The sequence below is a fragment of the Limulus polyphemus genome, unplaced genomic scaffold (assembly GCF_000517525.1).
Source record: "Limulus polyphemus unplaced genomic scaffold, Limulus_polyphemus-2.1.2 Scaffold2316, whole genome shotgun sequence".
In the NCBI taxonomy this organism is placed as follows: Eukaryota; Metazoa; Arthropoda; class Merostomata; order Xiphosura; family Limulidae; genus Limulus; species Limulus polyphemus.
The window spans coordinates 49,953-59,996 of record NW_013667926.1 but is presented as its reverse complement, the minus strand read 5'-3'; the positions used below and the strand labels follow the sequence as shown (position 1 = coordinate 59,996).

Here is a 10,044-nt window from a genome sequence, read left to right as displayed (position 1 = left end):
AAGTTAATTAACAAACGGAGACGTAACAGTACCTATACCTAATTTACTTAGCTTTGATAGATAAACAAACTCCTAACTCACTGAGTAACAGAATTGGCGCGATAACTCTCACTACTGAATAACTGATACTGAACTGACACAATCAATCAATGCTCACTAAGTTATTGCTAAGCTTAATAACTGACTGACACTGGACTCATTAAATAACAACGTTGCCAGATTTGACAACAAAAACAAATCTTATGGACTCTTAAAAGAGCCCTCCCATCTAAAATAGAAGACCAAATCCGTGGGAAATATGTGAACTTGGCAACCATGCTCAATCATCACTAACAGTTTATATTTATATTGGACCCCTGTTTTACATATTGGACAAACTTCGTCTATTCTTAACTTTCAGAAACTTTCTGGATATTAACTTCATCGTAATGGCGAGCTTCTACTGGTAAACATCTAAATTTAAACATTGAAGATATAGTTTATAGCAATATCTGCTACAGACAACAAAAGACACAAAGGTAAAGTACAAGACTATTTCAACGTGTGTTTATGTCATAACTGTATAGAAACTAATTAAACACAAATTATATTGTTACGATAGCTGAAGTCACGCGACGCTGGAAGCATGCGCGCTGGAGTTTCTAGAAGGATGATAACTTATCGAGGAACCTCGCGAATGTCCGAGTGTTTACCAGGCACCCTCTTTTTTTAGTATATAAACCCGGCAAATAAAGCCAGCGGGGGAATAGATATGCAGAGAGATAGATAACTGAGTCAAGCGAACAGCAGGCGCCGTAAGTAAAGTGTGTGAATCACTGTGATTTACAGCGTGTGTTATAAAGGTTGTTAAGTTTAACGTGACTGTGGAAATTATGTGTATTACAAAGTTGTATCGAGAAAGAATAAACTAGTTTTAATTAAGAACGGACTTGTATCGCTGAAGTTCCTCGGAAAGAATTTATTTATTTATATTAAATTAACAAACGAGTAGATAAGTAACAATATTACTAAAAGCAGGTGGAAAGCATACTTTTGCGTGCCTGCATGTAAGAGTGGCTTTTGAGGACCTGAACGTCTACTAATAGAATTGTCCATTTTCTCTTTCCAACTGTTGCGTCAGCGAGTCACGTGACTACAGTGACGCCACGTTTCTAGAACTATCCTGTACTTTGGCGAATGCTCTAGTATTTGCTGGATATGGGGTGGTCGGGTATATATAAGAGGGGGAATAAGGTAATGTGTGTATAGACAATGAGTAATTGAACTGCAGTCAGAGAGCACGAGAGACGTTATAGCGTTTGTTTAGCGCGATTGTTGAAGTTGAGTGTATCGGTAAAGTTATATTCGGAAAGAATAAACCAGTTTTATTAAGAAAGGACTTGTGTCGCTTAAGTTTCGTCGGAACGAAGTTACGGAGAGTTAATTAACAAACGGAGACGTAACACAACGTACTGTTTGGCACTTTCATCTTATTTTAGTAAAACTTCTAAATGTGTAGAAGGGGCATGTGACATAGATTTATGAAGAACTGACACGGTAAACGTAGCTAAATATTTTATCTTTAATATCTAAATAAATCGGAGATTATGAGCAGTGTATTGTTATAGTTAACCACAACTGTATAGTTTTGTCATTTAAATCAAATACTGTTAATGGGATATCTTAAACCAAGTGGTATTATAAGATAATGAAATATGATATAAATTCTGGGCTAGAAAAAACAAATATTGAAATTTTGCTACCCATGTGTTCAGTTAGAGGTGAGTAAGATCTTTCGAAAACTAAAAAAGTTAATATATATTAGTTAACTGGCGGGAAACATGCATTAGTATATCCTTAAGTTTGAGGGGTCGCTAATTTCGCTGATTGAATAAAAAAGGGTTAAAACAAATTTTCAGTCATGGTTATCATAAATTTGAAAAGTAATTTAGAAATTATAGAATATGAGAAACTTAGATTTATTAAGCCGTTTCAAGTTGCTTGAGAATTTCCATAATCCTAAATTTGCGTTAGTATTATTTAAAGCTCAACTGTAATTCATGTTTAAATTTAACTTGAGGTTAAGTAAAATATTTTTTTTTGGTAATTGTTATTAAGTTTAAGTTTTAACTGGTAGTGGTATTAGTAAATACTAATAGTAATACTAGTCAATATCAATTACTGAAAAATTATAGTATTTGTAATACTAATACTAGTAGTAATAATTTGTATTATTATAAATGTATTACTAATAGTAATACTTATATTTCAAAATAAGTAATAAGCGTTAAGGTGTAATTTAATGTAATTTGTAAACTAATTTCAGTTTATCTGTTCTTGTTTACCTACTGAAAATTTTCAATATTGAATATGATCAATTGAGAATGATATTTTGTTTAAACTATAAAAAGTAAAATACGAGGTTCTGATATAACTATAGGGGATGGACTGCAGCCTGTTGGTGTGTGTTATGATTGGAAACATAACTGGGAGTTAAGAGCCATGATTAAATGTATATGGTGTACAGTCGGGGTTTCAAGGGCAGAAAATTTTTAATTAGCCTTTGTTATAGGTCACATGATAAGAGGGGTGAGGACAATGGGAAATTGGAGTTGTTGCTGATAAGAATACTGAGGCAATAATTATGGGCAACTATGATTTTAGATATGTTGACTGTAATTGTATCAGGTCAAATAGTAACTAAGTAAGGGCTAAAATATTTTAATGTGATTCAACTTTAAAATAGTTTTCTTTACTAAATGGTCAGAAACCTGCTGCCTGGCCTAACAGGTGAGGTGGAGGCAAGGTTGATGTCTCACTTGGTTGTGAACATAAAATTTGTATTTTTTATACAGGAATGAATTGTGGTTCACAAGTTCATCTAACATTTTTAGGAACATTTACAGTGAGAATTTGCAATAGATAGGCAAATGCTGACAATACAGACAATAAAAGAATCGTAACAATTTACAAGGAGTACAAAATATTTCAGAATAGTATTAAATCTTGGTCGTTACTTCAGTATTCTACATTAATATAATAGATGTATAAAAATCCAACAAACATTTCTCCATTATTTGCAGTCAGTGTTGTAAACAAACACTTAATTAATGCTTATATAGATTTCCTGTTGCCATTTACATAGGATTAGAATGTGTTTAGCCTACAACTTTAACCTAAGTTCTAAGAAATAATGCTGATATTTGATCCAATTATTGACATTGACTTGGCATTAGCTTTTATAGTGTCTCAGATAATAGTAACATGGGCAATTCACACACGCTGCACATTCACACTTACCTCTTTAACTCAGACTGAAATCTGCACTAGGTGAGTCCTTGGCTAAGCAACAGGAAGTTAGATGTGATTTTATTCAGCTTTCTACAGTGTAAAGTGTTTGTCTCTATATACATTTGTAATTGAAGAAATTAATGATGTACAATTGACCTTATACTCTTAAGCCATAAATTCAGATAATGAAGAAGGCAGGAAGACTAGAGGATACAAGTTTAAAATAATGAAAACTCTGATATAACCAGTTAAAACATTTTTGCTTTTCTAATAGGGTGGTTAATGTATGCAGTACTTTTCATTCAAATGTGAGAGAAAGTGTAACATTGAAGGAATTGGAGGAGATTGGATGATTATTTATAGTTCAGAGTTGGATATAGAAAATGGAGTTTGTTTGTGCAATTAGTAGAAAATGGGATAACCGAGATGGGCCAAATGGCCTTGGATAGGAAACTAATATGTCATTTAGCTCACTCTCATAAAAACAAGTAGCAAAAACATTATACTCGTATTGAACAGAAGTTTACAATAATTGAATCTAAGAAAACATACCTTAGTAAACTATTTCATGAATTTAGTACTGCTAAACAATAAATACAATTAATTAGAAAAACACTAATTTTGTTTATAGTTATTCAACCTCCAAAAAGCTAGTCAGTGATTGGATCAGCATTTTGTGTCTGTTACTTCTCATTTTTTGATGGCTTGTAGCCTTTCAGTGATAGTATGTTTTGTTTTACTTCACTGACTTCAAGGTTTCAAACTCATTCTTCATCTGCTACCCCAAAAATATACATGTATATCCTTCACAATCTCTGTTCATAATTCCACTTTCAGTTTGTATATTTGTTTCAAGTTTTGGTGATGGTATCAGTATATTTGTGATTTTAGAAACCATTATCTGGTTCCTCTGGCAATATTTTTAGTGGTGGTCTATCCCAGTAGACAAGGAAATTTCATTGTTAGTTCTATATGTATTCCTCATTGTTAGTTCTGTACCTATTCCTCATTGTTAGTTCTTTACCTATTCCTCATTGTTAGTTCTTTACCTATTATCATTGTTAGTTCTGTACCTGTTCTCATTGTTAGTTCTGTATGTATTCCTCATTGTTAGTTCTGTACCTATTCCTCATTGTTAGTTCTGTACCTATTCTCATTCTTAGTTATGTACCTATTGTGATTGTCAGTTCTGTATTTATTCTCATTGTTAGTTCTTTTACATATCCTCATTGTTAGTTCTGTACCTATTTCTCATTGTTGGTTTGTGCCTATTTCTCATTGTTAGTTCTGTGCCTACTCTCATTGTCAGTTCTGTACCTATTCCTCATTGTTAGTTCTATACTACCTATTCTCATTGTTAGTTCTGTACATATTCCTCATTGTTAGTTCTGTACCTACTCCATTATTAGTTCTGCACCTATTCTCATTGTTAGTTCTTTTCCATATCCTCATTGTTAGTTGTATGATACCCGGGGCCTTGTACCTAAGACCTTGGGAAGGGTTGAAAGGGTTCTGCTATTCAATTCGACTCTTTGCGTTGGATGCCCGGGGCCCCGGCACTTTTCACCCCCCCACCCCACCCCGTTGCTACTGATGGGGATAAGTTGGCTTATTGTATATAAAAATTTGCTAGATGAAAGAAAGCAGAGGTTTGTCATAAATGGAGTTCAACTGGATTAATGCCACAAGCATTAAAGGTCTCTGTTAGGACCTTTGCTAATTTATATCAATGACATACTTGAAGGAATGGTAAATAAATTATTTAAATTTGCTGATAATTTTAAGGTTTTGGGTGTTGCTGGCTATGAGGAAGATTGGGATTATTTAGCAGATTGGTTAATAAATATATTTATTTACAATTTTAATGTATTTGATTGCTTATATTATCTCACTAATTAGATGGAACAGTAAAGAAGTCTGAATGTTTAACATTTATTTTACTATCAAAATGCTGGCTGTCACACATGCTATAATATACCTTGTTTTTACAATGTAACTGCACATTGTTTTTTCATAGGATTTGCAAGATGTTTTTTATTATTACATTATGTGAAATTAATTAATTTTTTGCATTTTAGTAATAAATTACCATGTAAAAATGTAGTCCTAAATGGTGTATACTATTTTATCAACCATTAGCATTATATTTTTTAAGCTTATTATGGATACGTATATTAAAGATACATGTATTTGCTTCACTATGTGTTATTACTCAAAGCAATAGAAACCAAAATAAACTAAATATCAAACATAATATAAATCTTTCTTTTTTTTATTGGCTCATTAATTTTATTTTTAAATTGTTCAATTTTATCATTTACTATACTTGAGGAGAATGCCTCGTACAGTCTATTTCATACGACACATTATCATAGACAAAAGAAAAAAATGCAAATCTTGTAATTACTATATATTTGTGTGAATTTCATGTTTATTTTTAAAAAGGACAGTTTCTATGAATTTTTTTCGTGTAATAGGTTTTTGGACTTAGAGTAATAGCAGAAAAATTAAAGTTGTAGATAATAAAAAAAAAATTGTATTTAGTAGTAAATATTAACAGAAGCTTAGTGTAGCAATTTATATAACTTAATATGATTAATCTATGTGCATATATATTTTTTTAAGCAAGTTTCATTCTTTGTAGGCCATAAACAATAATGGAGAGTAAAAAGAGTGTGGAAGAGCATGGCTACGAACCTACTATTGGCAGTGAAGATGGTTTAAATATAAATTCAGAGAGTCAACAAGAAGTAAAAGAATCTACACAAAATAATAACGTGCCTTCTGATGAAAGAGTTTCACCCGAACCAAGTTGTGTAATCTGTTTGGGAAAGCCAGAAAACAAATCTTTCACGGACAGTTGCTTTCATATTTTTTGCTTTGCTTGTTTAGTAGAGTGGTCTAAAGTAAAAGCTGAATGTCCACTTTGTAAACAGTCCTTCCGTAGTATTATTCACAATGTTCGATCCCTGGAGGACTATGATCAGTATCTGATTAGCGTTCATAACGTGCCAAAAAGTATTCGTTCAGATAATTCGGGTAGACGCTTTCGTTATCCATCCACCCTTACGTCAGAAAGGAGACGACAGATTCGGTTTGAAAGGAGTCTTGAATTTCATAATTACAGATCTACCTATGCTCCTCATGTAACACCTAGAACGGCAAGGAGAGAAAGAAGACATCACATTTCCACAAGCAATTTCAGACGACATATTTATGAAAGTGGACTGTGGGTGCAGCCTCTTGGAGATGGACAAACGGGACGTTTTCGTGATACTTCACCAGAATTCTATAGGCAGAATCCTGCATGTACTCACAGACTTATTCCATGGCTGAACAGAGAATTAGTAGCTTTGCTGGGTGATGGTGGTGAAAGTCAACTGGCTTTCCTTCTAGAGTTAGTCCTTGCATTAATTATGCGCTTTGACATAAGAAGTCCAGAGTTTTATGAGCACGTACGCCCATTTTTTAGGGATCGCACAAGTCATTTTGTACATGAATTTTTTAACTTTGCTCGGTCTACTTATGACCTTATTAACTTTGACCGGAGGGCTGTTTATGACATAATTGAACAAAGACAGGATAAAGATAATGAAAGTGATAATACCGAGTCTGACATTGATGTTGTCAGCATAGATACAAATGAAAACAAACCTTTCATTTCAGTATCTGTCAGTGCTGGGAGTTCTGAACCAGGTTCGAATGAAATTATTCATAGTAATCCTGTAGCTGTTGCAACTATTCAAGGAGTATCTTCACTTGATAGTTTTTCTACACGGGCTACTGCTTACATTTGCCAAACTCCAACCCCTGTGGAAACAAATAAGATCAAAGTTGTAGGAGACTCTGAAAGCGATTCTGACTGTGTTGTTGTTTCTTATATTAAATCCAAAGCAGAAAGGACTCCAGAGGTTGTTGATCTGTGCTCGACATCAGATGATGAACAGAATCATAAAACAAAAGTATTCCAAGAATGTGCTCTAGAAGGTAACAAAGGCAGTGGTCAAAATGTATCTAAAGAAAAACAGAAAAGTCACAGAAGTATGAGGTCTAGATCATACAGAAAGTGTCACAGAAAAAATGGTAGACATTCATCATCTAAGGAAAGCTCTTTTTATCAAAGTAGTAGCTCTGATATTTCTTCCTACAGATGCAACTCATCAAGGCATAACACATGTGGTTCTTCAACTCAGTCTCCAACCCCAAGCTTGGAGAAAAGTTTTAATGACAGATCTAGGAACAGTCATTCTCTTTCTCAAAAAAAGAGGACTCCTAGTAATTCGGAAAGTTCTGGTACATATTCACTTTCCTTTTCCAGAAGAGGACAGCATAAATTGAAGAGTCTTGTGATTAGTGTTAAGAAGAGTGCTTCTTATTCATGTGAGCACAAAGAAAAACATTACAGTTCTAAACATAAAAAGAAGCATAATAAATCAAAAAAGCCAAAACTTCATAGCCATCATTATCACCACCATTATTCAAGTTCTAATAGTGATTAAAATTTTGGTTTAAAAATCTGTTTCTTTTTCTAAGATAGCTAGTACTTATGTTCACACAAACAATTGATTCGTTAAATGGCATTATTAAAATTTATGTAACGATTATGCTGAACACGTGATACAGATGGGTGTGAAATGTGTTTCTTTGTATACAGGTAAACGTACTTTGGCAGTCAGGAATGTGAACACGTCAAAACTTGAGTTACTGTTAAACAGAATAATTTTACACTGTCATCAGATTTCTCATTTTGAATGACAGGACAATTCTCTGACTATATCTATTTTATTAGTTGTTCATATCAAACCACGTTTGTATAAAAGATATGAGTAGTTTGAAGTAATTTGATTTACTTTTGATAAAAAAATATAAATATATGGTCATGTAAAATTAACTTGCATTTATTATAGTCTTGCTATTTTTCTTTTGTTTGGCAGTTTGTCATAATGTGTTCTACGGTATGTGCAGTTTGTAAGCTCTGATTGGCTAAAGTTAATGATTATGTTGTATATACTTTAAGTTACAAGGTGGGTTTCATTATTTTGTATAAATGTGTAAGTAATACTTTTATGTAAACAGGTTATTGGCTTTTTAGCAGAAACAATGTAAAACTAAACATTATATTTACTTTTATAGTGTTTTATTAAATATTATTACATGTATTTAGATATTTTCATAAATTAAGAGAATTATTTTACAGTGGTCAAGTATAAACAATTTTTATCTAGTTGTGAGTTTTCTTAGTTATAAGATTGCCCCTTGCACATCTAATCAATCCATTAGCAACACACCATCAAAGAGCATAACTACTTTGTGATTTTTAAAAAGAAAACTTGAGAGTTTCTACTTTGTGTTTTATATTATTTTTGAGTAATTGTACACGTTATTTGCTGCTACTTGTTTGATAACCTGATTTCAGTACTGTGTTTTATGTTAGGGTGTCGAACAACTTTGGCTGTTAGTGTAAACATTACTTGTAGATCATTCACAGAAGACTTGTATACCACAACCATGTCAGAATGAAAACTCGTTCAATAATACAGGCATAAATTTATATTTTATCATATTATTATTTTTTTTTCAATATAGTAATAGCAGTTGTTGTTTCAACAGTAAAAATATTTGAAAACTACATGGTATATTAAAATGCGTTTGATTTAAGAACCTTTAAAATGATTAAACAGAAGGTAATTTTTTGTTAAGTGTCAAGTGATAATGATATATTTTCTCAAGAGCAATTTGGAGATTTTACACCATGGGAATATTAAATGAAGTAATGAGACATTATTCATTTCACTTAACTTTTATAAGTTTAACTTTCTAGAGAAATAATTACAATACTCATTGAGTGACAGGCTTGACACTAATAAGCTGTACAAATATGGGTAACATAAATTATTACAGAACTCGTATGTATAAATATGGTGTTTCAAAGTTTTTAGTTATCATGGGTTTAGGAATTAGGTTTGAAAAAAATAGGTTGTTGGAGCACTTACAATACTGAGATATATCACAACAATGATAGTATACTATTGTTAACTTAATGTGGAGATGACAACTATGGAATTGAACTATGAGGTATTGTTGAATTTGATTATTAAAGGTGATTTCTATTTTTGGCTTGTTTCTCCAATGTGAAGTTTGTGTAACATTCCATATTGTATTTTATAACTAGCATTGATAGTGAGTGTGCTTGTGTGACTAGTTTTTACATATATAATTTGGCACCTGATTTATTAGTTAAAGGAAATTTGGGATTGCTGGTAAATTTTCTGAAAATGTTATTTTGTCATTGATTTCTGGGGTGGGAGGTGTAGTGTTTTGTTATTTCATTGGATTTTGGGTTAGTGTTGAGTGTGAAGTGTCACATTTGTCTACAGTTTTTGGAAAAATTTGATTAAGTCAATGAAGTGTTGTTATAGTGGGTAATCTTCATCTTTGAGGTTGTCGAGTGAATGGAGTTTTGTAGATGTGTTAATTAATAATGTATTAATGTTAATGTCAGCCCCAAATATCTTAAAATGATAAATTTCTTTTTACATATCATTTGCTTCTATGGTTAAAGAATTACAGCCAATCCAAATTTAGTGGGTTGAACCTCCCTATATGACATTTACTCTGTAGATTACATTCATTTGTGCTGATTTTTATCACAAAGTTTCATTTATGCCCTCACTTTTTGGCAACCAAATATATATTTGGGGAGCACATTAATTGCAATTGTTAATGCCATGCTGTCAGCCCCTGTATCTGAAAAGGATAACTTTCTTTGCACAA

The 10,044-nt window shown here is 32.3% G+C and overlaps 1 protein-coding gene across 5 annotated transcripts; it reads left to right on the top strand.

The window, feature by feature from the left end:
* The first annotated feature begins 1,868 nt into the window (after window positions 1-1,868).
* LOC106466600 (E3 ubiquitin-protein ligase Topors-like) lies at window positions 1,869-9,387 on the top strand. Of its 5 annotated transcripts, none has more exons than XM_013926894.2 (2): window positions 1,869-2,008; window positions 5,915-9,387. In XM_013926894.2, the coding sequence occupies exon 2, from the start codon at window positions 5,928-5,930 to the stop codon at window positions 7,767-7,769; it is 1,842 nt and encodes a 613-aa protein (XP_013782348.1). In that variant the 5' UTR covers window positions 1,869-2,008; window positions 5,915-5,927; the 3' UTR covers window positions 7,770-9,387. The 5 variants fall into 5 exon arrangements, with proteins under 5 accessions (XP_013782348.1, XP_022250336.1, XP_022250334.1 ...); XM_022394628.1 differs by having other exon boundaries at window positions 1,896-1,922; XM_022394626.1 differs by having other exon boundaries at window positions 1,990-2,059.
* The last annotated feature ends 657 nt before the right edge of the window (window positions 9,388-10,044 follow it).